At 49.0% G+C, this 24474-nt stretch overlaps 1 protein-coding gene across 1 annotated transcript in view; it reads left to right on the top strand.

Annotated features, from left to right (window-relative positions):
* The window catches only part of GRIK4 (glutamate ionotropic receptor kainate type subunit 4), a 296004-nt gene that overhangs the window by 240260 nt on the left and 31270 nt on the right, over positions 1-24474 (top strand). Inside the window, exons 12-13 of the mRNA XM_069468807.1 lie at positions 10206-10319; positions 22451-22560. Of these exons, the coding sequence (XP_069324908.1) occupies positions 10206-10319; positions 22451-22560 (224 nt within the window). The remainder of the gene's footprint in view (positions 1-10205; positions 10320-22450; positions 22561-24474) is intronic.

Here is a 24474-nt window from a genome sequence, read left to right as displayed (position 1 = left end):
ACATTGCCACTTCCCCAGGAATGCTAATGCTCCTCCGGCCTCTGCCTTCTCCAGCATTACTGCAGATAGGCTCGGCCCGGGGAGCGTGGGTAAATTCCACAGACACAGGCTCGTGGTGGTTTGCAGAGACTCTGGTCGGGGCCTCGCTCTGAACAGGAGCAGGACTTCTTTGGGGGGCTAGAGGTTACAGGCTGGGTTGGTAGTGTGTGTGTACTTATGGGTGTTGGCACAGGTGACCAACTGGGTGCTGTCTGCCATTCCCTTATCCTGGTTCTGAAAGAAAGGAGAAGTGGTGGGGTTGGCATGCGCTCTCCCCAGTGGGCAAGGACACCGAACACGTTGCAGGTACCATGTGATCCCCAAGAATTTCTGCTCGGCCAGCCCACGGCAGGCGGAGCAGGCAGACAGCCTGACTCCCGTGGCGGGAGCGCAGATGTGCGCGTTCCCGAGGCGTGTTATTACGAAGCCTACAGGATGAGTCCTGCCGCTGCACACACGAGCCAGGAGTGGGCGTGAGCTTCCCCGGCTCCTGCTGATCCATCGCCCCGCAGCTCGGTGACCCCAGTGAGTCACAGCAAGTTCCCTGGGCATCTCAGCAGGCGGGGGTGGGAGTGGGAGGGAGGAAGATGCCTGGTAGGTAAATCGATCAAAAGACAGGAAGTGAGCAGATAATCTAATGTGAAGTGGGCTGGGATGCAGATGTGATTCTGCTCAACCGCGCAGCACACAAGGACTGGGAGCCGGGGACGATTCGGAAGCAGCTCCATGGAGCCAGTCCTGCTGGCTTCTGGCTCAGGCTGGACTTGTCATCTCCCTTCCTTCTCTGAGTGTAATTAACATCCCTCCGCTGACAGCCACCTCAAGCAGGAGTGTGTGGCCCTTGCTTTTCTGCTTGGGCTTCCCTGTAACACTGTCCAACCTGGGACAGAGTCTGGGGAGGGGCAAGGGGAGAAGAGTGCCCTCTAGTGGGGATCTAGGGCTTCACGTCCTCTTTAGGCTGTGGACTTGTCTGTCCAGAGCATGACCTGAATCTGGTTCCGATATTCCAGCTTCCTGGAAAAATCCCTCCTGTGTACAGGCCTCTGCCAGCAAGAAAGGGCTGCAGGGCAGGCCACGCTTCGGGGGTTCCTGTCCCGCCCTGCACTGTTGGCTGTGCTGGTTTGTTAGGCACGTATGTGCCCACGTGGGGAAAGCCACCATGAGTAGTGCAGCCACAGGAGAACAAGGGGCAGAGTCCTGAGAATCTGTACCTGCGAGCTTTCTCCGTGTCCTCAAGCCTGTTTGTACTTGAGCAAGTTGGGCCTCAGCTTCTTTGTAAAACGGGGCTCGTGGCAGTTAAAGGACTTAATCCCTGCTTCAAGAAACGTATAATCTAACGGGGAGATAGAATGTGCACGTGAATGTCAACAACAGCGATAGTGAGAGGTGACATTCGTCGAGAGTTGTCTGTGCCAGGCCTAGGCTGTGCGTGGGCTGCTTGTTTAATTCCCATAGAGGCTCCATGAGGGTGGGAACTATTATTATCCCTACTTCATTGATGAAGAAACTGAGGCACAGGGAAGTTAGGGTCACAAACTCATAAGTGGTAGAGTTGGAGTGTGAGCCGGGGCCTCTGTTCTGACACGAGGCAATCGTGTAGGGCCTAGGGGTGGTGCAGGCCTTGCCTTATCTCCCACGGCAACTGGGAGGAGGGAGGACTTATTCCTGGGAAGATGATCAGAGGTTTTATGGGGAAGATCATCTTTGAGTGGACCTTGAAGAGTAGGTGGAGTTGATGTTTGGACTTTTCATGTGGAGCCAATATAACTGCATGAAAGTACAAGGTATGTCTGAGAGTCGGCTGAGCTAGCCTGGCTGGGTGTGGGGGAGCTCGGGGAGAGGGAGAGGGGTGACGAGATCAGGATGAACTCGCAGGAGTGGGCAGACCATGAAGGCCGACTCCCAGGCTGGACTCCAGAGCAGGGAATCATGGATTATTTTTTTTTTCTAGAGAGAAGATGTATATAGTCATCATGGTGCAAAAATTAATTTTGCTAGAAAAATATTATTAATAGCTTTGTGCATTACATGTATTATCTCATTCATGCTCATAACAATCCTGAGTTGGCAATTATTACCCCCATTTTGCAGATGAGAAAAGTGAGCTAGGAGGAGATATAAAGCCTACCCACGGTCATACAGTTAGTAACTGGCAGGGCTAGGACTTGACCCCAGTTTGATCTGGTGCCAGCGATGCAGGCAATGTAGTCACAAGATGGAGCTGCTGGTAGGAAGGAAATCTGTGTCCTTGACATTGGCCTCACTCAGGAGGGCCAGGCAGGGGCTGGAGAGAACGACCGGCTAGGGGCTTGGCAAGACTGAAAGCACACCTTAGTCACTGTAACACAGAGGTCATGCTGACCTTGGCTGGAGTGATGTGGGGCAGTGGTGGAGTAGAGACCAGATTGCGCGGGGTATGCTGGCGTACATGGCAAGGAAGTGAGGAGAAAAGTGAAGAAAGCCCTTTCTTGCCTCTCTCAATCTCTTTTTCTTCACTAGAGCTGAATGAATTTGTTGCAGGTTCAGGATGCAGCCTCTGAAGCCCAACTGCCTGGGTTTGAATCCTGGCTCTGCCACTTACTTGCTGTGCAACCTTGAGCTAGTTACTTAACCTCTCTGTGCCTCAGTTTCCTCATCTGTAAAACAGGAACAATGATAGTCACCTACCTTGTAGGGGTTTTGTGGGTACTGAGTCAGGTAATATAGGTAAAGGGCTTAGTTCAGGGCCTGACACATAGGAAAGGATGTAGGTGTTAGGCATGTTAATATTACAAGTCTGATCCTGTAGGACACCCACTGTTTAAAATATTTCAGGGCCTTCTGATTGCTCCCCGAGGTGTTGTGTTTTCTGCTTCCTGCCTGCCTCTCCAGCCTCATCTTACAGCATACTCCCCAGCCCTGTGAGTTCCAGCCACTCTGGCCTTCTCCCGGTCCTGGGAATGCACGGTGCTCCCTCCTGCCTCAGGGCCATGACACATGCTGGCCCTTGAGTGGGAATGCTCACCCAGGCCTTCGCATAGCTAACTCCTGTTCAGGTAGCTGAGTCTTCTCTTGGGAAAGCCCCTGTGTACCTCCCAGGCTCTGTCATGTGACTCCCTTATAACACTTAGCATGGGTAGAGTTTCACAAATAGTTTTGACAGTCTGATGACTGTCTGCCTCCTCCACTGGACTGTAAGCTTCCTGCTGTCAGGGACCAGGCCTATTCGTTCACCACAGTGTACCAGCACCTTGCACACTGCCTGGTGCGGGGCAGAGAGTCAGTAGAGAGCAGTGAGGTGACACTGAGCTTTAAAGAGGAGTGAAGAGCCCGGGAGGGGGCGGTGGGCTCTGCGGGCAGCCCCCGCCTACTCCGAGATCCCACCTTCCAGGACAGGCCCCATGACGTGATGCTTCCCGGGGCCCCACAGTGAGCACTGCAGCCCCTGCCGCCCTCAGCCCCGATCCTCAGTCAGGGCCAAACGTGTGTTACCCCCAGGAAAGCCAGACTTGCTGGACTGGGAGCTCCTTCCTATGCAGGTGTTGACGCATAATGCCGGCCTCATTTTCACAGCCTCAGGCCGGGCCTTGCTTGGAATTCCACAAGCCTTTTCAATATACAGGGGATCTCCAGGGACAATTACCTTGGAAGGAAGGTTTCCAGGAATGCTCAGTACAACCTTATTGTGTGTAGCGTTTTCTCATTCCAGCTGTAGCCTCCCCAAGCTTTCCGGAGTTAAGTAACACAATTACAGAGTTAAATAAATGACAGCAGAGAATGTGAGGCACTAGGCAGACCGAGCAGCAGGTGGCACAAGATCTGTGCAGGCCTGACTGGAAAAGCAGTAGAGAGCTGCTGGCATGGGGGGCAGACGGCCTCCCCAGGGCCAGGAAGGTGGGGGGTGGGGAGTGTAAAGAGGTCAGAGAAGAAAGATCCAGATGCTGATCAGAGAGAGCATCCAGAGAGCATGCAAAGGGAGCTGGGGGGGCATTTAATCCACTCCCCCCGGAGGAGAATCGTATAACCAGGAAGAGGCTGTTTTGGCCCAGCCTGAGTGACTGGGTTTCCAAGCTGGGCATTAGATTTTTCCTAGAGTTTTCCAAAGGATGGGACAGCATGAGGCCTGGGAGAGTCAGTCACACCAGAGAAGCACGTTGTGTCAGCACAGCTGTGTGTGCTCCAGGTCACCTGGGAAAGGTCACCAGGGGCGCTGGGGGAGCAGCCAGTGCTGCACGTATGTAGAACGGGCCTGCCCACCTCCACACATGCCCACAGCTCACCAGGGGTTAAGATCTGTCTGCAGAGGCCCTTGCTGAGACGATCGTCCTTGCCAGGTTCATCCATCATCACTGTTATCATCCCAACAGCAAACACCTACCGATGTTTACTGTGAACTTCATGCTCAGCAGGTACAGTGTCTCATGCACCTTCTCAACAGTTCTGGGAGGTGGGTACTTTTATTATCCCCACTTTATAGATGAGCAAACGGAGGTTTAGAGGAGGTGAAATGACTTGCCCAAGGTCACACGGCAGTTAAGTGGCAGAGTCCAGACGGGTCTGTCCCACACTGAAGCCCAAGCCCCAGCTGCTCCATCCACTGCCTTAGCAGCTCCTCATCAGTGTGGCCGCACTCTGCACTTCACACGGTTTACAAGGCTCTCCCATTCCCGTCATTTCTCAGGACTCTCCCATAACACTGATAGGCAGGTATTGCCCCATTTTACAGCTGAGAAAAACTAGTCCCAGAGAAGATAAGTGAGTTGTACATGGACATATGGTGGGGGAGAGGCAGAGGCCGGTCTCCTGACCCGCCGTCCTCTTGTTAGCGTGGCTGTGGTAAGGGGGACTGCGGGCGGGGGAGGCAGGGCGGAGGCAGCTGGAGGTCAGCGTCATGGTGCTGGGGCACGGCTGGGTGGGAGGGAGAGAATCTTCCCCCAACGGGGCAGCAGCCGTCTAAAAAAAGAAGCAAGGGAGCTGGGAAGGCTTTGCGGGCTTCAGATGGCCCAGGCCCTGGGGCTGCCGCCAGCCCCTCCCTTGTGCTGGTGCGGGGAAGCCAGTGGGAGAGGCAGGCCCAGGCAGACGCAGCCCAGAGCCCTGCTGAGAAGACGCATCTTCCAGCCAAGCCCGAGTCCCAGGAGAGGAGCGGCGGCCACGCCAGGCCTTCGGGCTCTGAGAGCAGTGGTGGCGACTGCCTGACCCCTATTAATCTCCATGAGGCAAAGGAGAGGGCGATTTGGAAGTCACCTCCAGGCTGGCTCCCGCCTGGCCTCCCCTTGTAAATTCCACAAACATCCAGGAGATAAAAGAGGGGCTCTCGCAGAGGCAGAACACAAAGCTCTTCAAAGAGCACTTTCAATCAAAATAGGGAGAGGAGCGAGGTCTTCTCTGGGAGGGAATGTATTTATACCCCCCCCCCACGCGTGTGCACGTCCCCCAGGGCGTGGCCAGGAACACGACATGCGTGCACAACTCTCTCCACTTCCCTCACCGGTCACCTGTCCTCCTCCCAGCAGATCCACCGCCTGGTTCTGGTGGTCCTGAGCTTGTCTGGTTTCCCACCCCGGCTTACAATTCCAGACCTGCTTTGCACCTTGGATGGCGCAAAGGTGTTGTGCCTTCCCGCCCTTTCCGGATTTCTCTCCCTAAAATAAAATGTCCCTGCCTTGGGTCCCTGCCAGCCGCTGCTCTTTGCTGACTAGTCTGGCAAACGCTGTCCTCCTCAGAGCATTCAGTGCTGCCGACTGCCCCTGGCTTCTTACGCAAAGTCGGGGCCGCTTAACTAACGTCCACCCCTTCCAGCCGGGCGAATGAAAGCGTTTGAGAGCCGGGAAGGAGCTAACGAAGCTTCTAGCTGAACCTTTCATTTTGCAGTTGAGAAAACCATTCTAGAGAGTGGAATAACTTGCCTGAGGTCATGCTGAGCTTGTGGCCCAGCTGTGACAAGAGCCAGGTTTTGGGTTTGTTTTAAATAAAAAAAAAAAAAAAAAATTACTTAAAAGCATTCAGAATGTCAACAAAACAGCTGTAACTTTTTGGAGTTTTTTTTGCAATTTCAGAGTGGTATTCAGATAACAGAGCAGCAATTATTTCATATAAGTCTCCTCGGAGACAACTGCAGATGACACAGCTGCCATCCCCATGTACAACTCATTTGTGCCGGGCACCAAGAGCCTGCTTTAAGTTTCCATGCCAACTTACAGCCCCATTCCGTACCAGGCAAGGCTAGTGGCTGTTGATAATACCGCCAGGCCAGGGCTAGCTAAGACACAGTCAGTAGTGTGTCTTTACTAGACTAAAAAATACACTGTACAGTTAAAAAACAAATTTTACACAACCTTACATTTCAATTTTTTTTTAAAAAAAGAAGTGAGTTGTGTATGGGGGATTAATGCTTTATAGGCAAGAAAAAAAAGCCTGCTAGAACCAACTTCTCCTCCTCCTCTTCTTCATCTTCATCTTCCTTCTCCTCCTCTTCATCTTCCTGATGGTCCACTTCCTTCTCTTTGTTCTTGCTTTCATCAGCCTCCCTGACTCCCCTGTTGGCTGCATCAGGCTTTCCTGTGTTTGGTTTGCGGCAATGGCCTTTGCACATTTCTCCTTCAGCTTCACAGCCTCCTTTCGATGGGGCTGCTTGTCACCTGCGGTGGTGGCCGTCCACATCTCTCCAGTTACCATCCCAGACAGGCCGGATGTTCTCCTTTGACTTCGGGGCGATGCTCAGAAGAGAGCAAGAAAAAGGCCAAAGGAAGCCTCTGGGGTGCATTGGGATCCTTGAACTTCTTTTTTGTTTCCCCTTTAGGGGAGATAAAGGTTTTCCGTTCCCTTTCATAATGGGCTTTGCGCACCTTTGCCAAGCCTTCAAATGCGCCTTTCCCTTTAGCGGACGTGGCCTTCGACCTCTCTGAGCACTTCTTAGAAAACTCGAGAAGCTGACTGAAGCATCTGGGCGCTGCTTGTGCTCCTCCCGGCGAGTTTGCACAGAGCGTGCGTGGGATGACATTTGGCCTCTAGGCGTCTTAGGGTCTCTTTGCCAGTATCTAGCTGTCTTTCCTGGCCGAGGCACAGTCGCCCAGTGGCCATAGGGCTCTCACCTGCCCCGGTGTCGTCTGGGCAGAGCTCAGTATACTTCAGTGGCTGTGACAGCAGGCGGTGCACAGCAAGGGTCCAGTCTTCTGATGTCCTGTCCTGGCTCTTTCCACTGCAGAGCGCCCCCCGCCCCCGCCTGCCCCCCAGTGGCCAGAGGAGCAGAAGGGATCTGATGAGCTGTCCTTGCGCCCACGCTCCCCTCGGCTCCCACGCCAGCGAGCCCCAGCGTTTGTGCAGTCCCAGCCCCCTTTCTTATTAGCTGGTTTCATGGTGCATTATCTCCTCATCTGAAGGCTGCTTCATAGCACAATATCTTTTTAACTAAGGTAAAATAAAATGAACACACGTCTTTTGGAATAATCCGATCCTTCATGATTGTGGCTGATACCCCAGTGCTTTGAAGTCAAACTAGATAATTAGTTTTCTATACTGAGTCGATTAAATATAAAAAACCACCACCATAAAACCTCCACGGTTTCTTTCAGCTTGTCACTGCCCTTTTCCATCTCCTCCCTTGCCTGCCCTGCCCCCAGCTTCCTGTTGCCCGGGGACAAAGGGAAGAGAGACAGGGCTGGAAGGAGTGTGTCAGCAATGTGGGCACGAAACAGATTTTCTGCTTGGTCCAGTCTGGGGAAGTGTCTCTGTGAATGGACAGAGATGCCCTGTCTGAGCGTGGGGCAAACACTCTCCCTGCGCAGGTGGTCACTCTACACGTGCCTGGGAGAGAGCCCTGGGCTGGGACACTGTCCACCTCCAGATGCCTCTCCGTGTGGACATGTGGAATTGTTTGGGCATAATGTCATGCTGGCCAACTTTTACAAACTTGGGAAGTTTCCAAATTTTAATCTAAAGTGTGTGCTTTTGGGAGGCAAGCTGGATATGGGGGAAAGAAACTTGAGGACCAAGTTGTTCACTTTGCTTAATTGATTTGGATTTTTTTTTTTTTAAATAACCAGAGAAAGGGCTGGATGCTGTGTTTACTTCTTGCCCATTTTATCAATTTTATTTTTTCTCATCATTGCTTCAATTTCTTCATTCTTGCCCATTTAACTCTTGTTTTCTCCTGCCAGGTTTCAGGCAGGGCGTGGCTACAAATTTGGTTGATTTCTGTTGCTTTACACCTGTGCTTAAACACTGACTTGAAGTCAGTGCTACTGTCACGGAGGGCTGAGGTTTGGAAAGGCCCAGGCGACCCTAAAGAGTCCTCCAAAGAAAGGCACTAGCAATCTTCTAACCAGACCTCACTCTAACCCGAAGGGTGATTCACTTGATAGCAATAATCAACACCGTCTTGGAGAAATACAGAATCATCCACGTTTTCTATTTTTTATTAACAATTGCTTTCATCTTCTGCACTCTGGTTTCTTTTAAGGATGGCCTCACTTTATAAGGGCCAGGGTTTGTTAACCTATGCTGCATCATGTGACTGCTTTATGGGATGGAACGTGCATTGGGGATGGAGGATTGGGGTTGAGATGTAGAAGAAACTGACCTTTGCCAATGGAGTTATCCTTCCTATACACAACTCGTAATTCCCTCCTGTGTAAAATGAGGGCCAGCATGTCTGCCTCCCTACTTTCTTTGCAATGGTTTAGAAAGAATCAAGTGCGTGTGTGCATGTGTGCGTGTGTGTGCGTGTGTGTGTGTGTACTCATTCAGAACTGATTGGCCTGTTTGTAAGTTGTTGGGTGACACTTCACTTTTCCTCATTTCTGATTTCATCTTTTGCATCAACTGATCTGGCAGCATTAGAAAAAAGAGTTAAAGAAGATGAAATGCGAAAGGTTGGAGGCCAGTCTGAGACACAGTGCCTAGGTTACAAAACATCCTAACATTAGTACAGTATCAGTTAGAATCACCTGGGCAAATTGTTACAAATACAGATTCCTGAGTCCAACCAGCAGAGATTCTGATCCAGGGGGTCTGGGATGTGACTCAGGAATTCACAGGTTAATTGGCCCAGCAGGTGATTCTAATGCAGGTGGCTCCATAGACCGTATTTTGAGAACCACCATTAGAGAATTGCTGGGAAGGACCCTAGCACTCTTAATTCTACACCATTGGTTTATGGATGAGTTTGAGCCTAGAGAAGGGAAATGAAGTGACTAGCCTAGGTTGCCAGTTAGTTAGTGAGGGCAGAGCATGGACTAGAACCAAGCACCAGCTTTGGGCTTTTCCCACTGCCCCGTGTGTAGGAGAGCAGACCAATAGGAAGTGGGCTTGCGTTCAACAGGACAGATTTAAATTAGATACAAGAAAGAACTTCCTGACAGAGAAGAATACTGAGGAAGCCTATAGCATCTCCTTTCTTAGAAGGCCTTAAGTCAGACCAGACTCTCATCAAATGTGGGCCCTTGAGGTACAATTTGGAGGCAAAGAGAAAGGAATGAAACATCTTCAGAGCAAATTCTGGTTATTTTGCATCAAAGGGACCAGAGACATTCTTATGGTTCTGCTAGTGGCCCCTGAATTTTAACCTGGACAGTAACACGAGTAGTGACGAGTGATCAGGAGGGCTGAATCCCAGCCACAGCCCTGGCAAGGATGAGCTTGGTGACACTGGGCCACTTGCTCAATGTCTTGGCCTGCACTTTCTCACAGTGAAATGAATGGGGTTGCATTAGATTGTTTCTCATTTCTGTGGTTCCAGCACTTTTATCTGTCATGGAAGTCCCCACCAAAGTGTCTTAGACGCCCCAGGCACTCAGCAGAGTTTTGTTGACTAAGCAAATTAATAAGTCGAATAAACACTACTCAGTATTGAGAACTCGGAAACCCTACCTGCCAGTTTTCCCCTCCTGAGCCCCTCCCTTAGGACAATTTGAGACTATCTCTGAACAGTCTGGTAATGATCCCCCTTTTAAAAAATTACTTATGTATTACCTAGCCACAAATGAACATGAGTTGTAGCTTCAATACTGATGTCCTTTTGTGAGTGATCATTCAGATCTGAGATGTGCTGTATCTACTTAGAGTCACTCCCTGAACTTAGAAGCCAGCCCAGCGTCACATCTCCTCAGGAGTGACAGCGGCTGGTCACAGGCCCCTGTGCCCCATTGCCTGGGGCCACCCCACTGACGGGCTCTCTCTGTTCTTTTCAGAAGGCAGATCTGGCTGTGGCAGGCCTCACTATTACAGCTGAACGCGAGAAGGTGATTGATTTCTCTAAGCCATTCATGACTCTGGGAATTAGCATTCTTTACCGCGTTCATATGGTAAGAGACTTATTTTATAAGCGTTTATGTCATTAAAGTTATTTGCATGCAAACACTGAGTTATATGGTAATAATGAATGACTCACGGAAATATTTAGATTTCAAGACTTAAATGCAAATGTGCTGGGCTATTTTTTCTCCCATCAGCTGCACGAACTGGAAAACAGGAGGCATAGACAAGTCATGCTGTGGGCTTTCCAGTAAAAATTGCTTCTGCCTCACTGCATAGTGATGGCCAAGAGCAATCGCTCAACACTTGGTGCGTAGCGTGTCCGTGATTGGCCCCATTGGTCACTTTGCTTCCTTCCGAGGGCAGGGCAGCCCCAATGAGTCACCCCAGCATTCTCAAGAACGTTTCCACTCTCAAATCCTCCCCTATTCACTGTGAGCATTGCATCTGGGGAGGGAATGTAGACCTCTTCCTCTCTCGATTATCTGTACTGGTGAATGAAGAGTAGATAATCTAGTGTCATTTATATACCTGGTCTGTCCCTTCTTCTGCATCCCCCCACCCCTTCAAAAAGACTTCTCTGGCTAGGGAGGCCAGAGTGGGTATCAAATGAGTTTGTGAGAATACCCCAATAGGCATCAGGGTATGGACATGACCCCCAAGTATCCTGGCTAGTGGGAGGAGCAGAGAAAGCAACCCTAGCTGGTTTCATCTACCAAGTGGATGATCATGACGTTGCCAGCAAATAGCCGACTTTACCTAGTTGACCTTACTGGATCAGAAGAGCCTTCTTCTCCTCCCTTCATCCCAACTGGCTCTAAGTGCGCAGCATCATATGGATTTCCCCAATATGCTAGTCACTTTCAGCGCCCACAGTTCAGCGGCCACGGTGGACTCCAGCACATAACCTGTACCACAAGGCTGCTTACCTGGGAAGAGACCAAGAGGCCACCCCACGTACCTGCTAAAGTGACCCCTTCCCAGGCTCCGAATCCCAGCCCTAGAGAAAGGGATATTGTCAACCTCTGCAGCCCCAGCCTGGGCTCCCAGCCCCATGATGTGGGTTGAATTATGTTATTGGTTGAAATAAATCGTTCCCTCCCCCACCCAAAATATATGTTGAAGTTCTAATCCCCAGGACCCGTGATTGTGACTTCACTTGGAAATAGGGTCTTCCTTGATGTAATCAAGTTAAGATGAGGTCATACTAGATTAGGGTGGGCCCTAATCCAGTGACTAGTGTCCTTATAAAAAGAGGGACACTTTTGGACACAGACACATAGGGGAGAAGGCCATGTGAATTTGAAGGCAGAGACTGGAGTAATGAATCTACTAAGCCAAGGAACACCAAGGTTTACCAGCAGCCACCAGAAGCTAGAAGAGACAAGAGAGGATCCTCCCCCAGAGCCTGCAGAGAGAGCCGGGCCCTGCCAACACCTTGACTTTGGTCTTCCAGCCTCCAGAGCTGTGAGATGATAAATTTCTCTTGTTTTAAGCCACCAGTTGTGGTATTAATACTTTGTTATAGCAGTCCCGGGAAACTAATACAGTTGTGTTGTTTTTATTTTAGAAATGAGGAAATTGAGTTGCAATCAGTTAAAAAAAAAAAAAAAAACTTAGGCAAGGCCACAAGCTAATAAGTGAAAGAGCAGGATTCAACCCAGGAATGGTGTGATTCAAGCCCATCCTCTCTCTGTGACACCAGCCTGCCACCCTCCTGTGTATGATCCTTGAATAACTTGTCCTGTGAGGCACTTTTGCACACCCTTTCTCATTTGGTCCTTAGGACTGTTCTTTGAAGAAAGAGAGCAGGTGTTATAATCCCCAACTTACAGATAAGGAAACCAAAGTCATGCTTGGAGCTACAGGGCTAACCCTGGAATCCAGGCCTCTGAACCCCAGGACAGTGTTCCTGTCATCATTAGAGCTGTTGGTGCTCCCTAGGTGGTCTTTCACATTAGAGCTGTTGGTGCTCCCTAGGTGGTCTTCTACGTTAGAGCTGTTGGTGCTCCCTAGGTGGTCTTTCACATTAGAGCTGTTGGTGCTCCCTAGGTGGTCTTCCACGTTAGAGCTGTTGGTGCTCCCTAGACGGTCTTCTAGACAGCACCATTTTTGAGCTCCTCCCCCGGACACTGAGCCCTGAGGGGGCATCGGAAAAAATGGAGACACCCAGCCTTTCTCCAAACTGCCCTGCTACAGCCTGCAACAACCACACGACTAGGCTCTGACCTTGATTTCTTGATTTATTCTGAGGGAACTAGAGCCCTGCTGGTGACCTGACGGCCCACTGAGAACCATGTGGCCCTGTGGCCAAAGGCACCTGACCCCAGGTGTTTCTACCACCTGGGAACACCGGCTGCCTGGCTGCCCTCACCACATAGGGCACCCCTGTCCTGAATATCAACTCTGGCCAGTACTAAGCCCCAATTCACCAACCCTTTGGACACCCTAAATTGGATTGTTGACCAAATGTTTCCTACCACTCAAAAACCTATGACTATATGAGTTTACCTGCATGAGTTTCTGGGGTGTTAAGTTTTATGTGTCGATTTGGCTAGGTTATCTTGCTTAGATGTCTGGCCAACTCCTAGCCAGGTGTTCATATGAAGGTTTTTTGTAGATATGAATAATGTCTGCAATGAATTGACTTTTAGTAGAGGAGATGACCCTCCATCATATGGGTGAGCCGCATCTAATCACCTGAAGGACATAAGGGTAAAAACCGAGGCTTCCTGAGAAGGAATTATGCCTTGGGTCAATAGCATGGAAATCCTGCCTGCATTTGTAGCTTGCTGGTCTTTCGGACTTACTAGCTCCCACAGTCATGTGAGCCAGTTTCTCACTGGTTCTGCTTTCTCTGGAGAACCCTGGCTGGTACGGTTTCCCAATCTGGTGAGGATTCCAGCCTCTAGGACTGAAGCACCAGCTCAGCACAGAGCTGCTCATGCTCAGATCAGATTTACAACAGGGGGCCACGCGGGGTGAAAAACGAGTGCTGGAATGAACAGCTTACACTAAGCAGAACTGACAGTTCATGCATTTATTCAACAAATATTTATTGAGTACATTCTGTGTGGGAGACATTATGCTTAAGAAGTACCAAAAAGTCAGCTGGGGAGAGAACAATCCCAAATTGACTAACCCAGGGGAGACCTGGTGAGAAAAAGTGGGAGATGAACTTTTCTGTACCTGAAACCAAGGAGGCCTTAGCAGGAACCACTTATGGAAAGGATAGACTGGTAGAGTCCACCACGAGAGCCTAAGTCTAAAATTGTATAGAGAAGCTCTCTCTAACATAATAGTGTTAAGGTAACAGAATTAAAGTTCAATACTGAGTGTTTGCTATTTTGCAATTTTTCTCTAATTGATAGTTATCTGTGAGCAAAATTATGGTTAATTTAATCTCATTTATAATCTGTAAAGATCTAGAATCTCTTACTTCTGTGTCTATGAGGTCACCTGACTGATGAGTAATTGTTACCAAAAGGTGAGCATCTGGTGGCAATCAAACCTGTGTGCAAAAGTAAAAATAATTAACTCAAAGCATAAATGCCTAGTTAAGAATTATTGCAAACGCCTCCAAAATAATAAGTGGTGGCAAATGTGTCTCTGAAGTCTAAAGTTAACCAGAAATAATTTGTGAATTTCCAGCAATCCAAGATTGTCTAGGCTTTTTCATGAACATGGATCATCAAGAGTTCATTGTGGGATATTTTCCTTCTTCCCAGCATTGGCGGATAATCTCTGCTTCTGCTCAGACATCCCTAGGACCAAAATAAGAATGTGTTGTTCTTTTTACCACCTACTCCCTGCTACTCACAGGCTGGCTAAGGATTCTGGCTTCGGCATTTGTTAGGCATTTGTTACAACAGTAATCCATTCTGCTTTTTAAAAACTCTGTTCCTAGCATCCAAGTCACCATTTTTTCCCCGGTATTCCTTGTGCATTTCTGATTAGTGCCTTCTCATCATGCCCGTTGAACGCCTTTCTCTCCCTTCCTCTCTCTCTCTCTCTCTCTCCTCCCTTAAATGTCCATAGCCCTTTCCTAGTCTCATTCTACCAACTCTCTCCCTGCATCATCTCACTCTGAAATCTGTGACTCTAACCCTGGCTGCTCCTCTGAATTCCAGTAGTGTATTTCTAACACATCACTACACATCTCCGCCTGATGTCTCACAGGCACCTCAAAACAGTATTACGAACTGCATTCAGTATGCTTCTCACTCAGACTTGTCCCTCCTCCTCCCTTCTGCTCCATCTCAGGCAATGGCATCTCTATCCACTAACCTGCGCCCTCATTAACTTTTCTTACCTCACACGTTTAGTTGGTCATCTCACCTCCTAAAGAGTTCTCAGATCTACTCTGTGTCCCCACTTCTTCGGCCTCCATTCAGGCTCTCCTACCCTCCAATCCGAACTGCTGCCATTCCAGTGGCCTGTGTCCTCTTTGAGGGCAAGGTGTTCCTTATCCATTACTGGGTCCCCGTCAAAGGGCCACAGTCATTATATGCATTCACTCAGAAGTAGGACAGTGAGAATCATGGACTCTGGAGCTAGACTGCCTGGGTTTATTCCCAGGTCTAAATGTTACTAGTTGCATGTCACATGTGCCTCAGTTTCTTTATAGGTAAAAATGGATTGTCATGCAAATTAAATGAGAATACACGTGTAATGCACTTATACCAGTGCCTGTCATATGCACAACAAACTGTTAGCTATTACTATGAATTGCTCCTCACTGTAATCCATCCTCCATACTGCAGCCTGGGGTTGTGTTTTGTTTTGTTTTGTTTCTTAACAAATGTAATCCCATCAACCTCCTACTTAAAATCATGTACTGGCTGCCTATTACTCCCAAAAAGTTCAGCCTTCTTAGCATGAGAATGAAGCCCATGTCTCCTATCCCTTTTCCAGGCCCTTACCTGCAGGTATCTTTGCCCCATGCTGCTCACTGCTCTCCTGTCAGGTCAGCCTCTTCTTGTCTCCTAGTATAGGTTCACGCTCATCTTCGTGCCTCCCGACCATCTAACAAACTCTTCCCTGGCCTTCAATACCCAGCTCAAATGGCACTTGCTCTTCAATGTGACTCCCCGAGATAGAGCTGATTGCTTCTTGCCTATATCTCTATTATAACACTTTTATGTTGCATTATACTATTCTTTATTTATCTGTTTCTCCCTAAGTAGACCCCAGTGAGAGATTCATTACGAGGAAAGCACCCTCTTGTCAGACCATAGGTTATTATGTTATGATTTTTGGTGTGGAAAAATATGGTCATCCTAAACATGCAGTGTTTACTTGGTAAGTATGGAAGTAAGGAAGGGAGGGAGGGCCACAAATCCAGAGATGCTGTGGGCAGTGAGCACCATCCTTTGTGGTTCCCGTTTGGGCAACACCAAACCCCTGCTAGGGGGCCCTGCAGGGCCAGTATTCCAGGCAGCAGAATGAGTGACCCAGATAGATTTTTTTTCTTTCTAGCCTTTTTCCTCATTAGTCTTGAAACAAAAAGAAATGGGAGGCAGATGTTTCAAGCAGCCACATACATCTTCTGCTCGGGCCTGGCCATAGCTGCCACTTGTCCTCATTGCTCTCTCCCTCTGATGCTTGCATCTCCTGCGCACAGCATAGCATCCACCTGAGAAGGTGTCAGAAACCCTGCTAGGGCCAGAGAGCTTCCAGGCCACACGTAGATGGCCCAGCCTTTAGAATCCCCTGGTACTCTAAGGATGGGAGTCAAGTGACAGGGTGTCTGAAGTTCAAGGGATTTCCCTGGCAATCACCTCATCTCTTCTTACTGACAAATTCAGTATTTGGTATGGCAGTGTAACTTCAAGGGCATTTGGCAGTCAAGGGTTTTAAGCTATCCATGCACACTTTGAGCTCTCAAATATCTGTGTGAATGGAGGGGAGACAAACATGAAAAAACAAAACTATTTATATTTGGCATTAGAGTATATCACATAGTTTTATGTCTTTTTTTTTCATTAGGCAGCAGCAATTTGCCTAATGATGTTTTGCTTAGACTAATGTTAAAGTAAGTTTATATTCCTCAAGCACACCCTGACTGTTGTAGCAAGGCCTCATCAGAGTGTGCCAGAAGCCAACCTGGGATTCAACATTTGGCCCATATAACTCCCACGTGGATAAATCTCATCTAAACAGTTTAATATCGACATCTTCAAGGAGGCTGGATATATATGTCCAAGATATTTGTATGTTGACTAATATCTCTTCATTTATGAAGCTCTTCCACATACAGTCTCTGATTTAATGCAGCAATGCCCTGAGGCAGGTAGTATGACTCCTGTCTTATAGGACAGAATTCTGAGATCGTTGAGCCCAGCCAGTGCAGAGGAAAGAAGAGAGGCAACGCAGTGGTGCAGGGGGCATGGAAGCCAGGTTTTCCGTCTCCAAGTTCCATATAATTCTAACTACCTGTGTTAATGATATTGTGAGTATATTTCTCTCAATGTCAAGGTCATATGTTAAATGATCTTTCAAGATCCTTTCCAATCTGAGGATATTATCTGTGATCCCATATGGGGTCCCAAGCCAACCAGAGCATCCGAGACTCCCTGGAAATGTGAGCTTACCATTTTTCCCATAGACTGACCTGCTCCACCCTTGAGTAACAGATGGGAAAGTTTTATGTTCTATTCTTTTCCTCTTCTTAACTCTCAGTTAGAGTCTTCTCTCTCAAGACAAAGAAAAAAAGAAAAACCAGACAATGATTAAAAAGTGAGAGAGAAATAAACACCAACACTAAATGAATGCACTTGCTGGATGGCATTTGCTGGATGTATTACTTGCTTTTCAGGAAGGTCTGTTTTGTTTCAGAAAAAGTGTCTAGGAAAATAGAGAACAATGCTAAGTAAACCAGTGAATCATTTCTAATACTGCTTAATACTCTGTAATAAGAAAATGGAAAATGAATAGACTTTTATTCCTTAAAGCTAAGTAACATGATAGCCCATATAATGGAAATATGGATCTCTGAATGTATAATCATTTTAATATTGTTATTTATTGAGTGCCTCTTTCTCAAGAAGCTCAAGGTGGTTTTGTCAACATTATTTTAGTAATTCTCATGTTCCCCCCACATGTGGATTATGGTGCTCCATTTTACGGAACAGGAAAATGGCACCCAGAGAAGTTGAGTGGCTTGCCTAGGACCACTCAGCAAATCAAGGTCAGTGCCAGGTTTAGAACTCAGTTCTCCTCACACCAGATTTCCAACCAGCAAAGTGCAAATAGATTCACTAACATGTGAGATGTGTAGACAAAAGACCCACCTGGATGTTTTCTGTGGAGAGTAATTAACTGCTTGCTTCCTTTTTCCCTCTTGGAGCCAGAGGTAGAAAGTGCATGCTAAACCAACATGCCAGCAAGACAGTGCATTGCAGACACCCTGGGAAGGCTGGGGAAGCTATCTGTGGGTTCCCATAGTGGGACAAGGAGAAATCACCTCTTTCTGCCTCTCCCAGAAGGAGTCATGGAGAGACCGTTCTCTTCCCTCTTTAACCCTAGAGTTTTATTGACCATCAACCACTGCTGGGAGTTGACTGGCCAGGATTAACAAGAAACCTTTCCATGAATTGCCATTTAGTTCTAAGACTGTCAAAGGCACATGTAGGACACGACATCCCTTTGTCATGGGCTATGCTGGGGAGGGGAAAGGGTGACAAGGCTACGTAGCCCTTACACGGATCCAGGAGAACCTGCCACACGTCTGGTCCACTCCACCAGGGGCTTCTTTGGGATGGCCGAGGTGGAATTGAGTTCTGAATGTTGGAATCGCTGGCTTCCAGGAGTCATTCTTCCAGAAGAAAGCCTAGTCTTGCTCTAATTGCTTCCCTGGAGAGCCCTGGGGGAATCATCATGATTCATGTAGTATAACCCATGGAAACTCTAGGAATTATGGAAAGTGGATGTACCAGATGGTTTTCTTCCCCCAAGCATCTTTAACATGTGTCACCATAGGTCAGAAAACAGTATTTCTTGTCCACTGAGGAAGGCATCAGTATGAAAGGAAGTTTCCACATTTGTCACAGACCCTCCCCTCCTCCGCCTTCACTCACAGCTGTCATTAGACAGAAGGGGAGCAAACACACATATAACCCTTGCTATGCAGTAACTCATTTAGTTCTCAGAATTCCACAGGTAGCTTTTATTATTACTCTCATGTTACAAAGGAGGAAATGGAGATCTAGAGGTTAAGTGACTTGCCCAGGGTCACTCAACGTGTAAGTGGTAGAGCCAGGACTCAATTCTGGGCCGTCTGGCTCCAGAGTCTGGGTTTTAATTCACTACCTGTCCCGCCTTGTCTATTGCTGGTGTCCCCATGCATTTGGCTTCAGACCCGGGAAAGCAATAGCAATCCTACTATTATATATTGTCATTTCTTTCAGCACACAGAGTGAAGTATGATTGAATTAACAGATTTTTTTTTTTTTATAAGGATAAGAGGATTTTTTGATATGTAAGAGTAGTTTAATGCCACTTCATAGCTCCCTGGGCAGCCCGACTGCTATCATTCAAAGGACGTCAACACACCAGGGCTGTGATCAGCTGATGGCCAGCCCTTTGGATCTCTCCCATCATGAAAGAGCACCAAGGATGCTGACTCTGGTGTGGTCAGTCTGAAATACAGTCCAAAAGTCAAGAGAACTAGTTCTAATTTTGCTGCCATCTAATTTTCAATTCCATCAGCAGGGCTTGACCTGTCTTCAACATTTGGGGCACAGACTATATATAATCACTTGTCTACTTCCAAAGTGGTTGTATTTACCAGAATGACTGGCTCAACTTGCAGTCAACAGAGATGTGTATAAATCAATACAAATGCTTATAAATACAACAGTCACAATACATGATGATGGGTATAAATAAATAATGTTTAAGAGTACTTTAAGGGGGTGTGTAGGTTGGGTTTCTGCTGGCATTGGGGAGAAGGCGTGGGATTAATTAGGGAGTTTATTGGAGCAAGTTGCAAAGATTAAAAGGAGAGGAAGATGCAGTACAGCTGCCATTTGAATGAAGGAGAGCGTGGCATGCCTATGGCACAGCTTGACGAATGAGCACCAGAGAAATTGAAGCCATCACCAATGATTTGAGTGAGGCACTTAACCTCCCTGGGTCTCAGTTCTTCCATCTGTCAGTATGGAAAATTGGGTATTGAAATCAAGAGAACATAGTGAAGCACTTTGAGTTCTTCAGAAGAAAAGCATCACTATCACACATCCTTTGGGTTAAGGAAAATCAGTTATTTGGAAGAAATACCTATGGCTTATGATACCTGATTTACCCCAAGCACCAGTAACTCAGATGTCTTCTGGGAAGGAAGCAATCTAAAGCATCCGCATAGAAAAAATGGTAGGCATTCAGAATTTTGCAAGGAACATACTTCTCTTTGGCATCATGTAAACAGCATGGGTTTAGCCTAGGGCCTAAGCCCAGGCTGTATAAGCCCAGACCCAAATCTCAAATGACCGCCCACTCCTTGCTCCCCTGGTTGGCGTCAGTCAATCACAAGTAGAATCAGATGTTGCCTTGCCAGTGTGACTGATATGTTTCTGGGGGAGCTGTGTTTATGCCCTGCTTTTGTTTGTGTGATGTTCTGTGTTTTACAACTTCAGTCTCCAGGAATTTTTCCCATGGCTGTGCATCATTCGTTATCAACCATAACCAAATATGGCAGCTTTAAATAGCGCTGTCATTTTCCTCAATTTCACTCGTTGTGATATAATCAGGTATAGATTTCCGACACTGAGCATCTAATGGGGTTTCAGATTCAGAAAGCAACAATAAAAGATTTTTTTCCCCTGTATATCTCAGCTGAGAGACACAGAGTGAAATGGTCATGAGGGACGGGGCACATGGAATTCACGGACGTGTGCCTGGAGAGACCCTGGGGTCAGGAAGGACGCTGGGGGTGGACCGAGCTAGTGATTTCTGCTGCAGTGGGTGTGTAGGCATGATCGGCTTCTCTACTCGCTTCTGGACTCTGTGCGTGGGTTCTGCCCTCTCTGTGTCTTCCTGTGTCTGCCACTGGCTCTTGGGGTGCTGAAGAAGACATGGTCATCCCGTGATGGACACGGGTATGACTCACTGGGGACTTGAATTCTGCTGCTCTGAAGTCTTTGCTTCCTGTGAGAGGATTTGCATAATGATGGGACCAGACATGCTCAAATGGTCCTCTTCCCATTCTTCTCCTGTTCCCCTCCCTAAGTTACCGGGCTTTGTCCATAAAATCATTTCATTTTCCCAGTAATACCTGCATACTCTGTGCAGACCAAGCATGGTTGCCCCATGATTCAGAGAACTTGCAGTTGGTATCAAAGGGCAGTTCCATGGTCTAAGCCATACTGTAAAGGAAAACCAGCTGACGCCACCCCAGAGGTCACGGACACACTGCTGCAAGGTCATAAAGCCCAAGAACGGCTGCCACTTTGGCAGAAGATGAGCTATGTACATCCTCTCTGTGCACCCTCTGGGCTGTTGTCTCAAAGAGGAAAGTAAAACTGTACCCCAGGTGGTTCAGCAGTGGGCCTGCTGGCTCCCCAAGAAGGCATGGAAAACCATCCAGAAGAGAAGCTGAAAACCACCCATGAGCGTGGCTGTGCAAATGTAACAGGACCATGCAGAACCGCCTCCCTCCCACCTGCCTCAGATGCAGCCGTGGGAACAGCTGTTGTTACTTGGAGTTTCTCAGCTTCTTCTAGCTTCTTATGGATAATGAAAGCTCAGAAAGCTGGTTGAGTTTAGCTCAGTGTTGGAATAGGTCGTTCCCTTTTGTGTTTCTTGGAACCACAGTATAAAAATGATACAACCTCGATAGTAGGTTGTGCCATGACTGATACAATCTTGAGCTTGAAAACTTACCTGTTCATAGAGACCCTGAGCTTAGTACTGACTTTCAGTCCTATCTATGGATTTCCTAGATTCCTAGGATCATACAGTCATGGGAGTTTTCATCGAGAATGGGCCTTAGGGAGCATCTGGTCCAGTTGTTTCATAGTAAATGAAAGGAGCAAGCCTGGCTCAAGGCAAGGCAGCAGCAGGAGCTGGAGAGAGAGCCCTGTCTACAGTGGGAGCCACCCCTGGGCTCCAGCCCACTGGGAACTTGGACCCAGTGTTGCCAGATCACCCCATTAAAAAAGCCAGAAATCTAGATTTATATGTGAAATCTCCTAATCATTTGATGTTGCAACTAATGCAAAATGGGTAAACACTGCCGGGTAAACAAAGCAAGTCTATAGGCTGTATGTGGTCCGTAGGCTGCTGGTGTGTCACCTCTGATCTAGCCGAGCTCCAGCTAAGGCCAGAGAGGGGTGAGGACTTGCCTAAGATCACACAGCTAAAGACATAGAACAGCTGACTTAACTCCATCCTTCTTATTGCATTTTGTTTTCCTGGGGAAAATGGTGGGGTCCTTGGCATCCAGGGTTTTGTTCCTGGCTCCATCCTCTGGCTCACATGACTCTGGCCGAACGCATCCCTGGGCTTGGGACAAACCATGTTTTCCCATGGCATAGCAGGATGAGCCCTGGGCTGAGTCGGAAAATGTGGGTTTGGGTCCTAGCTCTTCCACTGACAAGCTGTGTGACCTTGGGCACATTCCTTGACTGCCTCAGCTTTGATTTCTTCACCAGTAAAATGAAAATGATTATTTGTGCCTCCCAAGAGTGTTTTGAGGTTTACATGGGGAGGTCTTACTGTGCGTGAGATCACCCCACAAACAGAACCCAGGGACGCCTGTTGTATCGGCACCCTCGTGAGGAAGATGTGAGAGTCAGAGAGGGGTGCTGTGGTCAGACTCCGGCACTGCAGGCAGCAGCAGCTCAAAGGTGCTCTCTGGGCCTGTTCTGCGCCACCCCCAGAGGACACCAGGTAGCACCTCGGGGGCATTGCGGGCTGTTCCACTTCCCCAGCACAAAGCCGCCCTCCTAAGAGGTGATGTGGCCACGCTGCTGTCCCGTTTCATCTACTGAGATCAGGGCTGGGCAGGTGCTTTGGAGCAGCCCCTGCTACACCTTCATCCCCAGCATCATTGAAATCAATCACCCAGAACCCCAAGAAATGCAGTCTGGGGCCAGACCCACACTCACCACACCTCTGCCCTGCCCAAGGGCCGCTTGGACTGAATGTGAACGGTGAACCTTGTTTTTATCTCCATTTCCAGGGACGCAAACCCGGATATTTCTCCTTCCTGGACCCGTTTTCTCCGGGCGTCTGGCTCTTCATGCTTCTAGCCTATCTGGCTGTCAGCTGTGTCCTCTTCCTTGTGGCTCGGTACTCTCCTCTCCCCTTCCCTGTCCTCACACCGCCACCTCGTGCCCACCTCCAGGAACTGCATGGGGAGGGGTGGGGAGGAGGAGAGAGGTGGGTTGAGAAGACCTTGGTGCCAAACCAGAGGGATGGGAGAGGGACTGGGGACCTGAAATGCTCTCTGCCCAGCTGTCAACCTCGGGCTGCCCATCCAAACATTCCCCACCATGCACGATGCAGACAGGTGAGCTTGCCCGGATTGACCTCCTGCACCCCTGCCTCTTGCCTCCTCCCCCTTCATGCCCCCTGCTTGTGTGGGAGCCTTGGGGAAGAGAAGAGGGGAAGAGGGTGGCAGGAAGATCACTGTGATTAAGCACTATCCATTTGGCTGCCCTGGCATCTGTCCTTGCCAGGATCTGCCACAAAGTGCTGAATGACAAGAAACAGAGCCTGCGAATCCGGAGTAGGGGGACCGGAGGCCGCAGTGGCACAGGCCAGGGAGAAAGCTTCCTCTGCAGGAGCCTGGATCTGCCTCTGAAAACACAGCTGCTTGTCAAACGGGAACTGGGAGGGTGGCAGGCGGCAGGAGGGCGGGATAGAGAGAGGCGTTTTCGAGTAGTGTTGAGTTGGGACAAATGGGCCAGATCGGGGTGGGGAGAATAAGTCCCCGTCTGCCCCAGCAAACCAGGGACTGCCCCAGCCCTATGGAAAAACCCAAGGAGCATCCTGAGGCTATGGCCTTCCAAGAACGTTTGCAGAGAAGGTTGTTTCTCTCTGAGCCTATAGGATATGGGACCGGCCTGGGCTTCAGGAGAGCCAGCCTCCTATCCAGAAGTGGACAAGTGCTGGTGGCTCCTAGACCACTCGCTCAAGTCCCTGCTTCCTGCTCAGCCCCCAGCTCACTGGGCACCAAAAAGGGCTGTTATGTGGGAGCAGAGAACTGCTCAGGCTGAGCTTCTAGAAATCTGGTGGTGGCTCTGTTTGCAGGCTTCTCTTCAGTTGTCACCTTTGCCTCCAGGCCACAGAGGCAGGAGCAGATAATTCTATAGTGGACCTTCCATCTCTGCAGGGTGGGGTCCCCCCCCCCAGAGTGTGTATTCAGTGGATCCAGGGGAGCACGTGCTCTTCCCAGTTAGGAGATGGAGCAGCAGTGTCCACAGGGTAATCCCTGGGGCAGTTCAACCAGCCTGCCCACGAAGGGCTGCACAATCCTGTCTGTGCCTCTTCTGGTGGAGGAAAAGCCAAGATCAGGAAAGTCATTGGGGGCCCACAAGATGCAGCCGAACAAAGAAAAGCCCTGCTTACAACCTGGTAGTCTGCAAAGGCGGCTGAGTGTGCCGCCCGGGAGCCACCTACCCCCGTGGGGCCTGGAGGCATCACCACTGTCAAGTGTCTGTTGTCAGTGACGGCTGTGAGGTGCAGGAGCTCGCAGGCTGTCTGGCACGTCCCCTCTGCACATCGCAGGCTGCTGCGGCTCCACATTGCCAAGCTGTCTGCGTGAGCCCTGGCTCCGCGTCTGTAATTCACACGTGCCCCCTTTGGTGGAGCTCCCGTGCGTGGCATGCCACAGCTCTCAGGTCACCTCGAGGCCCCCGGAAGGGTCTTGGGGCTTGGTTGGCACACACACAAGCCTGCCTCACCATGTCCGCAGCACCTGGAGCTTCTCAGCCAGCCCTGAGGTCCCTCTTCCCTGCCCCCACGCCTACACGCACTACCCTCAGCACCCAGCACTAACAAAAAGATTAGCCAAAAAATAATAATGATAATAAAGTGTTCACCATATAGCATATATATATATATGTGTGTGTACATACACACACACACACACACACACACACATATATGAATGAGATGTCTGAGCCCAAGGTATTCTGTCCTGAGATAGTGATTTTCAAACAGGGCTCTATGGAGTGCGAAGGCTCTTTGGAACTACCAGAG

The sequence above is a fragment of the Eulemur rufifrons genome, chromosome 6 (assembly GCF_041146395.1).
Source record: "Eulemur rufifrons isolate Redbay chromosome 6, OSU_ERuf_1, whole genome shotgun sequence".
Lineage (NCBI taxonomy): Eukaryota > Metazoa > Chordata > Mammalia > Primates > Lemuridae > Eulemur > Eulemur rufifrons.
This window is presented reverse-complemented; position numbering and strand designations above follow the sequence as displayed.